Source organism: Telmatherina bonti (genome assembly GCF_933228915.1).
Source record: "Telmatherina bonti genome assembly, chromosome: 3".
In the NCBI taxonomy this organism is placed as follows: Eukaryota; Metazoa; Chordata; class Actinopteri; order Atheriniformes; family Telmatherinidae; genus Telmatherina; species Telmatherina bonti.
Genome location: NC_136621.1, coordinates 33,886,255 through 33,902,795, shown reverse-complemented (window position 1 = coordinate 33,902,795; position 16,541 = coordinate 33,886,255). Strand labels below are relative to the sequence as shown.

The 16,541-nt window shown below is 36.7% G+C and overlaps 1 protein-coding gene across 2 annotated transcripts; it reads left to right on the top strand.

The window, feature by feature from the left end:
* The first annotated feature begins 1,436 nt into the window (after positions 1–1,436).
* On the top strand, positions 1,437–15,187 carry fam114a1 (family with sequence similarity 114 member A1). 2 transcript variants are annotated; one of them, XM_079264916.1, is made up of 13 exons: positions 1,437–1,452; positions 2,837–3,166; positions 3,498–3,579; positions 6,522–6,757; positions 8,330–8,464; positions 8,707–8,859; positions 8,949–9,090; positions 10,781–10,866; positions 11,819–12,055; positions 12,162–12,301; positions 13,435–13,507; positions 14,027–14,080; positions 14,433–15,187. In XM_079264916.1, exons 2-13 carry the CDS (start codon positions 2,843–2,845, stop codon positions 14,538–14,540), a joined length of 1,770 nt encoding a protein of 589 aa, XP_079121042.1. In that variant the 5' UTR covers positions 1,437–1,452; positions 2,837–2,842; the 3' UTR covers positions 14,541–15,187. The 2 variants fall into 2 exon arrangements, with proteins under 2 accessions (XP_079121042.1, XP_079121041.1); XM_079264915.1 differs by having other exon boundaries at positions 8,949–9,129.
* Positions 15,188–16,541: the final 1,354 nt, after the last annotated feature.

The following is a 16,541-nucleotide window of genomic DNA, read 5'->3' as shown; positions in this document are numbered from 1 at the left end:
TATATATATATATATATATATATATATATATGTGTGTGTGTGTGTGTGTGTGTGTGTATTAATACAGTATATCGAATACCATTAACAAAGCCAAACATTTAAAGTTGCACCATTTATGTTTTGTTTTTTTTTGCTCATCGGCTTGCAGATTGATCAGAAACCTTAAGCAGGTATCTTGGGTTGTCATTTTCCTGAGATGGTATCCATTTACATACATGTACAAGAAATACACATGGCGAATGTAGCAGTTCAGCTGATCTGCATTTCCTCCTTGATACCTTTTTTTTTTATTTTGCTTGTATATGTTTTTATATCTCTGCACATGCAAGTTGTCATACTTTGTAATTGATTATTAAGTAAAAAAAATGCAATTAAAGGTTTTTATTAAGCATGATTTTTGATACTCTTGAACATTTCTGTGATGTTGTGTCTTTAATAAACCATTTAAAACCTTTTTAATTCAATTGTTGGCAATTCAAAGGGAACATGTTAAACTGTGAACTTATATACCTGTACAGGTCTACTTGTAATTTTGCAATTTTAAAAAGAATATTCCTACCACTTAATAAATTTATTGGTAATATTTGCAGTATTGACTGTTTTTGTTTGTTCTTTGAATTATTGCCATGTTGTTTTAGGGGTAATTAGCTGTGATAATATAATTGTGATATACTGTAGTCATAAATCTATTATTATTATTATTATTATTATAAATCTATTATTAAATACACACAAGACAGATATACTGCGATTTGACATTTAGTGGGTTTAGCATTGCTTTGACACGGTGCAGTCGTTATTTATTGTAATTAATAGTGTTTGCTTCTTTTAGGGAAAACTAAACTGTTTAAATAAAAAATTGGGCTCGTCCGGGATTTGAACCCGGGACCTCTCGCACCCTAAGCGAGAATCATACCCCTAGACCAACGAGCCGTGGTGCACACTGTTCCAGTATAGGTACTTATTCATTAACAGTGCAGCGTTGTTTTTGTGTATTGTGTAATACAGGTGGATTATTGTTTTCACAGATAATACTCTCGACATACTGTAGATGTGTCTTAGACTTAAACGCCAATACAAAATGCAGCAAGACGTTTCCCTCCTGCTCACCTGTAATTTCGTTTTTGCATTGTTTATCTGGACACATACATCTCCCAACGAAAAACAAAGTAAACGGCTTAATACAAAAAAAGAAAAGGGACTGATGATAATAGACACGTTAAGCTCTATTTTATTTATATAACAGTGTCAAGACAATGGCCTTTTGTAATCATCTGACCAGCCGCAGTCGTCTTCGCATGTCTGTGTTAGACACATACAGCCTTCATAGCAGCAGCTGCTCGGGGGGCAGGGAACTATCTTGGTGGCTGTTACTCTTTGGCGCTGTCAGTGACCGCCTGCCTGCCGACGTGGCGGGGCGGAAGAGAGGAGCCGCTGGCTGGCACCAAAAGGGTGAGCTGCACTGTCACTTTTCCCTGCAAAACACAACTGTCTTTGAGCTTTATAACTTTCGTTTTAGACGTAACTTAAAGTGCGTAAATCTGCTGCTCAGGATTATAATTTAGTGAATTAACTGAAGTGCTGAAATGTGTTTTGGTCGTTGTTAAATGAAAAAAGAAGACTTCTCACAATGGGTTTGATAAAACAGCTGTGTTTGTACCCAGTTTTCTGAACTGTATTCTCTGTGTTGTGCTGTGATGGACTTTGTTTCATTTTTTTAAAAGAAACAGCGATGTAATGTTTGCTTAAAAGACTATTAAAGTTAGCTGTATTATACTAGTATTCATTTTTGAAGTTTTGCAAATTAGGAGTTTGTTGGCTGTACAGGCAAATTGTTTATTTGTTAGTAATAATATAGTTTATGGTTTAATTGTGAAAATATTTTACTAAATATTCCACTTTGTGTTAAAACTAAATTATGTTGCAGGTTCTCCGTTTAATCAGCGGTTTAAAAAAACCACATCCTTTTAAAGATCCGCTATGTCAAACATGTTTTTCTAAGCACGGACCATAGATGAAATTTAGTTAAAAGACTTTTTTCTTTCAGTAAACAAAAACAGTGAATAGATAGTGACAGAAAACAATTGGGTGACAGTCATGTGGCTGCACTTACACCTAATAACCTCAAGATGGCGTAGTTGTTATGAAATTACAGGTTAGAATAAACGAAAAACATTATTAATCTTGACATAAATCCTGATCCAAACTTTAATATATCAGTATGTAATTTATAATCTTTTCACACTTAATTTAGAAAATGTTTATAATCTTGCTTAACATAGATATTTTGTAGCATTTGTATGTTTTCAAACACTCATTTGAACTTTGTGCTGAGGTGCTGATATCTACTTCTGTCTTTAAATAGATTCTTCTGTCCAGACATTGTTGTTATTCTGATACCTATGGACATTATACCTATCCAAGCAGATCTCCTGCCTTATTATTCCTGCTAAAAATATGATTAACCTGTGTAATTTATCAAAAATCTGAATAATTAAGGCAAGGCAAGTTTATTTGTATAGCACCTTTCATGTACAAGACAATTCAAAGTGTTTCTTACATGAAACATTAAAAGCATTACAGAAAGAAAAAGCACTACAAAAGCAATACAAATAACAAAATCACAATAAAGTAATAAATTATATTAAAATAATTAAAAGTAGAATTAATATTTATTGTGCAGATGTCATAGATAGGCGCATGAGAAAAGAGTTAAGAGTAATAATCATAGAACATGTGTGAAAGACTGAAAGTTTGACCATATTGCATCCATAAATATACATTTCTAAGGATGTATTAGTAATTACTACACTTTTAAAGAGCTATCGTCTTGCAGATTACCATGTCCCAGGCCGCCGCTTCTGATGCGGACTCCTGCACAGATACCACACCTCCTCCTGAACCCCTCCATGCAGATCCCACACCCATCCCCCGTGAAAATGCCCCATCTGCCCTCGAAACTCCCTCAGATCCACTGGAGCCCTCTCTCATCCCTGAGAGTCTCAACCTTCCACGGTCCACTGAGGCGAGTGCAGCAGAGGACACCAGTGCCAAAACTGGCACATCAGAGGGTCACCTGGAACCGCCCGCTGAGGCTCAGGTGGTTGTGTGTGACCAACCAGTGAGCCTGGAGGCAGATGCAGAGACTGCTGAAAGCGATGCGGAGGTTTGTGGCTCAAGTTTCCCTTTTTTTCTGTTTGAGCTTTCCCAGGGTGTAGTATGTGTTTCAGTAAGTATGCTCACTTACACACAATGCTGTAAATGTGCATAATGTGCATATGCAAGCGTGATTATTTTCTGTTAAAGAAAAGCATAAATGATCTAGCTCTTCACTTATTCACATTTGCGTCTTTTTATGACGAGAGTTTAGTAAATCCTGGAATTAAATAAGCACACAAAATAAAAGGATCGTATAATATGGACCAAATAATTGTTAGTATCCGAATGATGTCTTTTCTAATTAACCTTGTGATTTACATTTTTCTGACTGTTTGCAGAAACCTGAAGAGAAAGAAAGAGGTTGGGGAGGTTGGGGTTTGTGGGGAAAATCTCTCCTGAGCAGCGCCACATCCACAGTCGGTACGCCCTCCTTAACTTCTTCCCTTCATATTTTATTCCCTCTTTCATTTTTTCTTCCTTCTTACTCGTGCCTCTGAATGTTTTCTACACTGGTCCATTTTTCTGTCTTTTAGAAACAATCAGACTCCCATCACAAAAGTATAGAAAAGTGACACGGATTTAACTTCTTGTAAAGACAAAGATGAAACTTTAAACCCCATTAAAAGCTTATTTGATTTTAAACTGTTTAATTCAAGCTTCAAAGCAAATTTCTGTTCAGTTTATAGTCTAAATGTAGAAAAACTTTACTTGTCTAAACTGTAGTTTGAGGATTAACTGATATAATAGCTGCATTTCTGGTCATTTTTTTTATTATTATTATTTAACTATTGTGATTAAAATAAAGCTGCTGGGGTGAACTCCAGCTTCCTCGCGACCCTTAATCAGACAAAGCGGTTCAGACAATGAATGATTAAAATAATGACATCACTAATGAAATTCATCTAACCGAACCCCTTTGGTGTTGATGGTGGGTGAAAGGGTGTATGTGTGTTGGTGTTTTATCTATTTTTATGTCAATTGTTTTATAATGTAAAGCACTTTGTATTGTTTTTAAGCACGGAAAGTGCTATAAAAATAAAGTTTGATTTGATTTGATGGATCTTAAGAAAGATGTTTCTTCATTGTGATAGACTTCCAGTTGCCGTCAGATAATCCCTTTTTCACTCTTATTGCGAGCTTTCCTTCAGTCTATTCTTACGTGGCCACAATGATAAAGAAAAATGTAAAGGATGATTTTTCTCTCCTTCATCACTTAAAAATAAACTCAAAATGTCGACAATAAAGTAAAAATGACAAGAATAAAGTTGAAATGACACAAGAATAAATAAATAAAGGACAGAATTTGACCTTATACCAGAGACAACGTGTGTGTTTTGGGGTTTTGTTTTGTAGTCTTGTCATGTGTTTTCCTGGTTTCCTGTTTTATTTTGTAGTGTTCCTCCTTGTGTTTTGTTTTTAACTTCCCATTTCCTGTTCATTAATTCAGCTGGTTTCATTAGTTCATTCAGTCCACCTGTGTCTTGTCGTGTTCCCAGTTCATGCACCACTGGTTTCACTTCTCACCCGCTGGTTCGTTGTTGTTAGTTCTTCCTCCGTGTTGCTTTTGTCATTTTCCTTTTGAATAAACATGAAACTTCCATCCTGCGACATCTGGCCGTCACGTGGGCGTTGCACCATTCACCCTCCCGTAACGGTACATCCATCCTCTTGATTTGAAAGAGAGTTTTAATGCAGTTTCTTAAAAGCCTGACGACAGGTTTATAAACCTGTTCACAACATGAATAATAATCACATCATGAACTCACTTTGACATCAAGAGGATGCACATATGTTTTATCTGGCAGGTCAGAACTCTCTCTCTCTTTCTCTCTCGGTATCTTTTGTTTGTTTTTGTTTTTTTTACTTTATTCTCATTTCAACTTTATTCTTGTCATTATGGTTGACATTTTCTCAGTGTGACCCTAATACTCTGTCATAATATACCTCCAATAAAAAAAATAAAAAATAAAAAAAACTATTGCAGAGATAATGACTTTAAAATAAATGAATTAAAAAAAAAAAAAAAAACTAACCAGCATCAGCACCTGGTTATAATGCAGTTCTCGCTAGTGATGACAGAAATGGAACGTTTAGGAGATCGATTTGTTTGGAACAATCATTCTGAATAAAATTAAAGAAATTTATTTTGCGGAATGCCCCTTGAGATGTACCATCTCATTTTCAAGGGGGTCCAAAAACATAAAACAATACAACATAATCAACAATTACACAAATTATACGCAAAACAATACATAAGATACAGAAAAAAACAAGACAAGACAAACTTGCTCGCTCCTACAGCTCTCCACACTCCTGCCCATTTACAGATGTAAGACACAAAAATGACAAAAATTACACATCAGGGGATGTCGGAATCAGTGATTATTGAACATGTCACAGAATTGGGGAAAAAAGGCAATAATGTAAAGAGCAATATGAGAATAAATTATGTTTACTCATTATTCTTTAGTTATTATTATTATTTTTATTAATTGGGTTTTTTTGGGGGGTTTTTTTCCTTTTCTTTTCTTCTCCTTTCTACTTGTTTACTTAAATTTGTACGATTACATAGAATAATCGAAGCTTTGGATTGTTCTGAAAACATCACCACAGTGACATCTGGTAGACAAAAGATGTGATTTCAAAATATCAAACTCAAGAAGTTGTAATGTTTTCATGTGTCGTTTTGTCTGCTTTACCTTCTTGTGTTGGTTTATGGTGATATTTTATAAAAGGATGTTTATTTTAACCAGTTGGTTATAAGGTGCTTCTGTACAGTTTTTTTATTGGTGAAAACCATCTTCTCGGCTGGACTCGGGCTGGGACGGTTTTGCTTCTGGCTTTGGAGAAGATTTTCTTACAGAATTCTGAAGCATTTTTAGTTTGTGAAAAATATATATAAACATTTTCATGATTTTATTTTGGACATGAGGTAAAAAGATCGACGCACACTGACTTGTGTTTCACTGCTTTTTAAGCAAGGCGCGGTGGAACAACTGCGGCTTTTCAGAACGATTAGTGACATAATGTAACCCGATGGAGCGGTCACATGACATACGCGAAACGTTTCTCATCAAGTGTTTCACGTCAGTCTCAGCACAGACTGGAATGCTGTTTCCATCTTGCCATCACCAGTTTTCACTGAATTATTTCAGTTTTTTAAGTCTGAACTTATTTAAAAAGTTGAAATCTAATATAAACAGATGGACAAAAATGCATCATCTGTTCACCCTGCCTTCCAGCTCCAGCCTGTAGAACAACTTTACATACTTTAGTTACCTTAGAGCAGCGGTGCTACTATAAAGCAGTACTCACACATTGTTTATTTTCTACATATCTTTACTTTTTCTGTGTGTGTTCAGGGCACAGCCTCACCTCTGTTAAGGTGAAGGCAGGGGAGGCTCTTCGTCTCCACAGGACCTCAGTGGGAGAGGAGGCACAAGAAGAAGAAGAGGCAGCAGAAGAGAAGAGAGAGGATGGAGGTGAAGGTGGAGGTACTGACCCGTCCAGCTCGGGGGAATCGTCATCTACTGGTGCTGCTGCTGCTGCACCGAGCAGAGGCGTTTTTTCAACAATCACTCACGCTGTGCAGAATACTGTAAGCACGCACAAACTCACACAGCTTAAAATGCCGGTTCACATAGTCTGTCAATGATGAGCAGTCTGGCTCTGAAGTGAAAAAGATTACAAAGTTTATTGAACAGACAATAAGCAGGAACAGAGTATTACAAATTCCAAGTTGAAGAGACAGTTCAGAGGTCCGACAGAGCAGAAATCTTAAAAAGCTCTAAGGAGGCCGAGACAATACTGCCTTTTAATCCCTCGCCTACCGGACGTCAATTACATGTCATCATCTGTGTTATTCTAAAGATCAGGTCAAACTGACCACTAAGTTATAATCTCCCTAATGGCACCATGGTATCTGACTTCCTAGTTGTAAAACCCCTCAAAGGAAGACTAGTTAATCAGATCCCAGATGTCTGAATGCAGACATCCCAGGGCCTCTACACATTATCTATGTCTGTAAGGGTGAATAAGCAGATACTGTGTAACTAAGCATAAGTTCTTAAGTTAATGACCTCTTCGGACCTACACAACAATCATCAGAAATGAACATCTGCTAAGGATTATGAGATATATGAATACCTAAACTAAAACAGGACATTTTCCACCAGTTGATAAGTGACTGTTTTCACAACGACTATGCTTTCTGTTGTGATGCTGCACCAAACATAAACTAGTATAACCATTCATTTATAGATTTTTATTCCATAAAGGAAAGTAGTCCAAAACACCACAGCTAGTTTATATTCAGTAAAACTAAACAACAGTTTAAATTTTAACCTAAATTCATGCATAAATCAGAAATAAATAAATATATATATATACAACTAGCTGCATTATCTTTTTGACCACACGTATTTTGGCAAGTTAAATCACTGTAATATCACTTCGTTACAGGTGTCACCATAGCAACATGTTTATCAACTGATTCAGATCAGCTGATGGTTATTTAGCATAAAGTACATCAAGGCCAATATAAAATAGTTCCATCACTTTAGCATATTTAGTAAGTTTTGTCAAAATAAATAAACATTTGTAATAAAATGTTTATGTCCTGTGATGGACTGGCGAGCTCTCCAGTGTGTACCTCTTCCTTTCACCCAAAGACTGCTGGGACCCTTAGAGCTTACCTGCGACCCTTAATCGGACTAAGCGGTTAGGAGAATGAATGAATGAATGAATGAATGATTTACTGTGTGGGATCGTGGTATAAGCGGATTAAACCACATGGATCCGTGCATTAGACGCTTTGCGAGACTCCGTGTTGTGCGTTATGACTGTGTCATGCACGGCTCCTCCTTGTTTAATCCTTACTTATATTTTTCTTTTAAATTTCATCTTTTTCCGTTCAATCCATAAAAAAATAAATAAAGTTTCGGCCACAGATTTGACAAAATTCCAAATGAAAAAAGTGAAGGAAGAGTAAAAATTTGGATTTGGTTCTTTAAGATTCATGTCTCTTGGTGGTTTTTTGCTGAATATTTGACAACTAAAGCTTCAATAACAGTTTAATCTTTGTGTCATATCCTCCTTTTTTTTTTTTTATACTTTCTCAAAGCTTGTTGTTGAAGTGGGCGTCCGTACTGCTCTTTTCTCCATCTCTAAGGGCAAGTCGGTGATCAGTGGAGGTCTCGATGCCTTGGAGTTCATTGGAAAGAAGACCATGACTGTTCTTGCAGAAAGTGACCCAGGTTTCAAAAAGACAAAGACCCTGATGCAGAGGACTGCTTCGCTTAGCCAGGCACGCAGACTTTCTCACACACACACACACACACACACACACACACACACACACACACACACACACACACACACACACTCAGAGAATGCCAGTGTCGCCTTCTAGCTGATAGAACTAATGTGGAACATGTGCCTGAGAGTGTCGTTGGACAGTATAATCTGGTGGCTGCAGTAGAAATGTTCTAGCTTGTAGTTTCTAATGTCTGTGCTGATTTTTGGACATTTTCTTTTTACTTTTTTTAGATGTTGAAAGAGGCCAAAGAGAAGGAACGAGCACGTCTGAGTAACCAGCCAATCAGTGCTCCCACAGCTCACTATGGGATTCTTTTCGACGACTACCAGGGCTTGTCGCATCTCGAGGCTCTGGAGATCCTGTCCAATGAAAGTGAAGTAAAGGTGAATCGGCAGACTCTGGACTGCTCATCGCTCTCAGAAAAACAGTCAGATTTTATATACTGAACCTGTAACCACGCCTCAACGTTTAGGTCCAAACCTTCCTCTCCTCCCTGGAGGAAGAACAGCAGCAGGAGCTGAAAAAGGAATTGGTTTTTATCAAGGAAATTTTCATCAGACAGCCTGAAGAAGAGGAGGAAGGAGAGGGAGACGGAGGACAGACGAAGGATAATGGTGATCTAAGTTCCCAAATACAGTGTTCTATCCCCTTATGTGAGTGACTCCGAGCAGCTGACGGGAGAGGCGATCCCCGAGCACTGACCCAGGATCAGGAGGCCTTTGGCAGATTTTGATTTAGTCCCTTGTGCTGAGAGTTTCCTCTGAATCTGAGCTTGTGTTTCCCCTCAGCTGAAGTTTTTAAGGAAGATGATGAAGGGCTTGTTTTTGCTGATTATTCAGTGATATTTAGTGCAGCTACAGTGATGCAGAAGCGTGCCGTAAAGTAATCCTCTGACTGAATTCAGTACTGATGCTGCAGGTTGGTTGGTTTTAGTTTCTTTTTGTTTAGTTTTTAGCGGCACAAAGCAGTTTTAATTTACTCCAAACTCCACATATATTTATTTAGTTTAGTCAGTGTTTCTTCTTTTTCTTAGCTTGTTTTTCTTCCTAATATCGACCAAATTAAACGACCAATAACTTCCAGCATTTCTGACACAAAACCAAATTACTACTACAGGCTAGGCAAGTTTATTAGCATTGTGCATTTCATGTACAAGACAAGACAAAGTTTACATAAAACATTGAAAGCGTTACAGTGGGGTGCAGGAAGCATTCAAAATAAACTTTCAATTAAATTTAAGAAATTAAATAAAGATAAAAAGCTCAAATAAAGTAGATTGCATGAAATAAAGGTTTGAATTAGGGAATAAAGAGTTTTTTATAGGAGGCAGAAACTTTAAACGTTGATTTAAACAGAGAGTTTCAGCAGATCTGCAGGTTTCTGGGAGTTTGTTCCTCACATGAGGAGCATAAAAACTCAATGCTGCCTCCTTCTTTGGTTCTAACCCTAAACGCATGTTTGAGTTTGAGTCCCAGTAAATAAAGCAAACAAAGCAATTTGTGACAATAACTCCATCAATCCCAGCCCTTCTGATCTCAGAAATAAAAATAAATTTGCCTGAAATGCATATAATAGTTCCACTTTAACTCTAATTCCTACCGTCTGATCTGAATGTTCATCTTTCTTCACAATATAAACTCATGATGCCGTCTGTGACATTATGTCATAATTTAAGGGACTAAATGGATGATTTTAAAGCCTACCATGCTGAATCTTTTATCATTTTTACACGTCAGAAGATCCAGTCTCTAAAAAACAAAATGTCCGCTTTTTGAAGTATTTGAAGTAAAGTTTTTGCAGACGCACAATAAGGCTTATCTATGTTCCTTATCATTTGCATCAGCGAGAGAATCAAGTTCTCTGCCACAGAGAAACTGTTGCTTTCTATTTGACAGTTTCTATTTGATCTTGCATGTTCAGGCAATGTCACAGATGTGCACAGTTCAGCACAGGCATCTGGTTGAATACCATACCTGGTCCTGGGTCAGTGTTCAGTGGCCCTTCCAACACATTCACATCACGGTCTCCAGAAAGTCAAGACACTCGATCATATCAAAACACTGAATCTGCATGTGTGTTGTACGTGTTCAGCTCTACCTGTAATGATACAGATTTTGGAGTAATTTGGCATGAACACAAAGAGGCAATTCCATGCTGAAGGCAAGCAAGAATAGCACTGTGATTTCAGCATGGGGGAAATCAAACTTTTGTAATGCATGAAACATGTTGGACTTCATCACACTCTGTAGATTTAAGTATGTTGCCATGACAACAGTGTTTGTGTTTGTGCCTTTTTTTTTCCAGCTGCTGATGGTGAGGAGTTTGTTAGCGTTCTTACTGAGCTGCTGTTTGAACTTCATGTTGCCGCAACACCAGATAAACTCAACAAGGTGAAACACACACAGACACACACACACATGCAGACTCAGCAAAACCAAAAACACATACATACTGTTCTCCAAGCAGGACTAAGAATATGCATTTTCAGAATAATTAGTAAATTATTTAGTCCCTGCTTCACAAGTAGTGTGCAGAAAGTACCAGCAGACTCCAAATAAACTGCAAAAAGGACAGTTTATTTATTGCAAATGTAATTTTTTTCCACAGTAAGCCTCGTGCCTATTTATTAGGCTCTGCTTGAAAATTATATGCACTTAATGAAATTAGATTATCTCTGCAACCACGTGGTCTGTTTGGATACTTTGGAGTCAAGATGTGTAAGTATTACTGGTGAAGAATAATCATAGTACAGTATGTCAATGCTGTCTCTGCAAAATCTAACTGATAAATAAAAGAGGTTACTCCAGATGGTTCAGGCAAGATCTCTAAAATAGCCATTTTATCAAATCACATCATATCTCTTCAAACTTTATTTATACAGCACTCTTCTTAGAAAAGCAGCTCAAAGTGCTTTACATAATAAACACAAATTATTATCAAATTTTTAAATAAAACCAGAGGAACATTATTAATGGATTTCCATCCTCAGGCATGGGATCTGTTTTTCATATAAAATTGCAAGTAACTGAGTCAAACAGAGTCAAATAAAGTTGAAAAACATCAGGAATACACAGATCATTACCAATAAAGATAAAGCACCATCTATTTATTGTAAATTTTATAGGCAAAGCAACAGACAGGTCTAACCTGTAGCCTTGTTGACTTTCTTTCGCAACCTTAAAGTAGTCTAAGTTACCATCTTTAAAGAGCTTCTGCATAATCAAATCTACATTTATAGACCTGACATTAGCATAGAATCATGTATATGCATCTTATTAACATACATGAGGATGGTGGTCTCTTGCTGTGCAGCACTGATGGGTGGTAATTATGCATCTCCAGGCTAGAATGAGGGCCCATGATTGGGTGAACAAGGTGGAACAGCCTGTCACTACGGAGACAGTTGGCAAGGAAACACAGAGCAAGCCAGGAGAGACATCACCTGGAGAGAGCAAAAAGGAGGAGGAGGAGATGAAAGATGGAGGAGATCAGAAGGAGAAGAGGAGTGAAGAGGAGGAAATAAAGAAAGAAGAGAAGGAGGAGGAGGAATCAAAAGACAATGACCCCAGATCTGTAGAGGTGAGGCCATCTTCCGCTTCCCCTCCAGCTCTCACCGCCTGAGTAAATTTTATGTACGTAACATACGGGTTTGTTTGTGTTTGCATCTTCATCTTCCTCTCTGCAGGCAGTTTACCTGTCATCAGTACGCAGTCTGGCAGAAGTGACGGCTCGCAGTATTGAGCAGCTCCACAAGGTGGCAGAGCTCATCCTTCATGGTCAGGAGTCGGAGAAACCGGCCAGAGACCAGGCAGGAATCCTGACCAGGTACCAGTGTGTTTATATGCACCAGCTTGTGCTACCCCTGTTGTAAAGACATGAATAATGCTTTTGAATTATCACTGGAACCCATATCATAGAAACAAGGAGAAGATTTGAGAAGGTCAGTGTGTGTAACCTTCAGATAAATCCAAACAAAACAGAAACTCTGATTATTGCTCCCAATACCTGATCAATAACCATGTTGGTGCTTTTAGCTGGTCTGTTAAAACCAGTCTCAGAAACCTTGGGGTTGTCTTTACAGGGTCATCCTGACAGCTGACCATAACTAGTTTTTATCATCTTGAGAACGATCCTTTATTGCTAAATTGATTATTGGAATTCTGTTTTCACTTGTTTCAATAAGACAACATTTTATCAATTCTTTATTGGCTTCCTCTCAAACTTTGTGTTGACTTTAAAATTTTTAAAGTTTTGATTTTCTGGGCATTACATGGTGAGGCCTCTCAGTATATTGCAGACTTGCTGTGTCTGTATTCTTCGGTCTTCAGGCCAGAGCCTCCTGAAGGTCCCAAAGATCCGGTTTAAAACAGACCCTGAAATGGCTCAGCCTTGTTCCTCCATGTGGTTGACTCAGTTAAAGATTACTTTATTCAGTGAAGCTTTTGTTTAATGATTTTTGTTTTTAATTTATTACATTATGTTGTTTTATTCCAACCATTTTATGTAGAGCACTTGATGAGTTTTATCTATAAAAACACTTTCTAAATAAACTTGATTTAGTGAAGTTTTCTTCAAATCTGTGTTTGTTTCTAGTCTTGAAAGGGATGACATGTTGGTCTTAATGTGTGTTTGTGGGGTTCTTGTTTATATTACCTTATTAGAACCTTCTCTGGTCAATCACAAACCTTGTCTAGATCCCTAGTTCTTTTTTAAGCCTGGTCCTGGTTCTATGATCCTGTTGGGATTAAAACTGAGGTTTAAATTAAGGTCAAGTAAATCATCATTGTTTAACATTAACTATTAATGATTAAGGGGATTATTATTGGTTTTGGTGACATTGTATGGAACTATTGGAAGTCCTTGCCATGTCCTAACCATGGCGCTACACAAGACTGTTTATGTATGCAAAGGTTCCAAGAATGACGTTTCCTATTGAATAATAATTCTTTTTATTTCAGATTAACACGCGCAATGTGCAAGGAGGTGGATTGTTTGGCCAAGAGGTTTTCTGATACCTTGCTTCTAGTTGGGGTAGGTCACAATGAGTGTTAAATTTAAGCTTAACCGTTTATAATCATCATGCATTAAAAATATGCCCAAAACAGGAAAGCACTTGCTTTCCTTGGTCTATTTATCTATAGCTTCTGATTTTCTGGCTTGTTTTCAGATTTAATCTGTAAACCTATTAGCTCACTCTGAAGCTTTCAGTTTTTGAAGCAGATGAGTGTGTATACATACACATATATATATATATATATATATATATATATATATATATATATATATATACATATATATATATATATATATATAATGATATAATAAATGAGATAAACAAGATATTTAATGTTGTTGTTGATATATTTTAAATGTGGTAATCAAAGGACATAACAATATAGTGTAAATAGAAAGTAAAATGTATCAGGTGACCCCTACACAGGAGTTATTTGGTGGTAGAGGTTTTCTCTTTGTACTTTCTCTTAAACATAGCCCTAATTCCTTCCTAAAATATTGGAAACTGTTAAACCATCGCTGTTGTCTCTCTTTCAGGCCCAAAGGAAAGCAGAGGATTTGAATCCATTTGTAGATGGTGTGCTGCTGGAGGTGAGACTTTTGTCCACAAATCAGCATGATGAGAATAAGGGAATTAAATAAATTAACGTTATTTGCATTATGGTGGTAGCTAAAATGTATCATTTATCTCACAAAAATATCAGATTTGTGTGTTCAGACATTTTTTTAAAAAAATCATAAAAGTACATTTCCATTTTTAGCCACATTTTCACTTCTGTTTTGATGTGTGATATGGTTGGATAGAAGTATTTTACTGAATCTTTAAAGATGCGCATTAGTTGTATTGTTAGTTGTGTTGTATTGTATGCCCTCTCACTGTATCACATTTTCAATGATAAGATGGTGATGACAATGATAAAGATCATGGGTCTTTTCTCTGCAGGGTTCCAACAGTACTGACTACATCCATAATGCATTTCAGTTGCTGCTGCCAATCCTGCAGATCTCCCACATTCAGAATCAACGCACTGCAGAGCCATCACAGCACTAAAACACATCCAAACTACTTATCAGCTTGTCTTATTGTATAGTTGTACAGTAAAGTATTAAGTCTAGATATTTTAGATTGACAGTACAGCAACAACAGTTAGATAAAAGAAAGAATAGAGAGATAACAGATTAATTCAGAATTATTAATGTAGAAATAGCCAACAGGAAGGTTGGATCTGTGTCTGCACCAGCTTGTATATCTGAATTTTGTCCATTTTTGCTGTTAACATATTGCCTTAAGAAAACAAACTGCACTAAAGCTAAGTAAAACTCTATTCTGTGTATCAAATGTTCCTCCATTTTCTCAAACAGCTGAACCAAAACCAGAAAATTACAGGCTGTATTGAAGGGATTTTACTTTGATGTATATTTATCTTTCTTTGCACGCCTTACCATTGTTATTTCAACTGAAACAACACTGATGGAAGTATGAACTGCTTTACTTTGGGTTTAAACTAATTCAGTATTAATTCATCTATACAGTAACTACTTGTTTGTTTTCCTGATAAATAATATGAAGCAACACTACCTTATATTGAGTTCTATTACAGTGTAATTAATGCTGAATAATACTTAGATAAATAAATGTGCAATAGAAACTGGATCATTTGTCATTTTAATTTTGACTAAAAATATAGTCTGTTGGAAAACTCGGCTATTGCGCTTAAAAGTGGTTAAAAATTTTATGTCTTGCCAAGAATTAGATGAATTAGGCCATTCTTTGTACATGTGAAGGTTCATCTGGTTAGCTTAGCTTAGCATAAAGAATCTGGGACAAAACGGGAAGAAATGCATGGCAAGCTTCACAGCAATTACAGACAAATAATGTGTAATAAAGAACTACTTAAAAACAGCAGAATAATGTCATTATCGTTGGGAAGCAGTTATTCAACCATTAAGAAGTAATGTTGTCATTTGATTAATAACCAGCTGAAATTCCCAGCCAGGAACACTAAGTAGTGACCTTGTAATTTCCCCACCAGCTGCCCAGTTGCAGGTATGTTATTGATCAGTAGATTTGGAATGGATATAACCTCCTGAAAGAAGAATGTAGTGAATTATCACATGCTAAATGAGCATGTCATATTTTTAGTGCTGGTATTCAGTCACATGCATTTCTCATTAGCATGAGGGGAATGCATGTAGCGCCTCAGCTGCAACGTGTTTTTGCTGAACAGTCTGTTAAAATTGTTTTAAACTGTAGATTCAAGTAGGAGCTAATGGTCACTAAACAATGAACTATATGAACAGTTTATTTTCTATATCATTTCACACATTATGAACATGTTCATAAGAACTTAATGTTAAAAAATATACTCAATGGGGTATTCTAAATGGAGATTGGTGCCAGTATGTATTGTTCAGGGGTATTCAGTTCGGTCCTACGAGGTCCACATCCAGCTGGTTTTCCATGTATTTCCCCCTTCAACATGCTTTAATGATTAAACTTTAATCTTCAACACACTTTAATCTAATTAAATGGGATTAACAACCTATCAGGTTCTGCATAGTGACTCATTAATTTAAGTCAACTGTGTTGCAGCAGCAGTATACAGAAAACCTGCTGGTATTTCAGACCTCATAAGACAGAATTAAACACCTGATATGTTGCTTTCCATTTGCTTCAGAGTTTTGGTGTGGAAATGATCCAAACTGACCAAGAATTGCTTGTTAATGAGATTAGCGACAACAATCCATTACAGTATGTGATTCATTCTTTTACATGAGGCAGACGTGTTGCTGTCAACAGAGTTAGCAGCTAAGCTAACTAGTTGGTGTGGTGTGCAGATGACAATTGCTCACAAGAAAACTGCTCATAACAGGCAGAAAGAGTCTAATCCTCACAAATTTAACAATCTTTATTTTTCAAAAAGAAAAAATATATTATCAGTCTATTACAGCCAGTTCCAGCATCAAACTGCAGCGAGGAATCCATAGTCGTGACAGTCCTGAGATTACAGAGTTTCTTCCGCTCTTCCTTCTGGTATGCCCTCATTGGCAG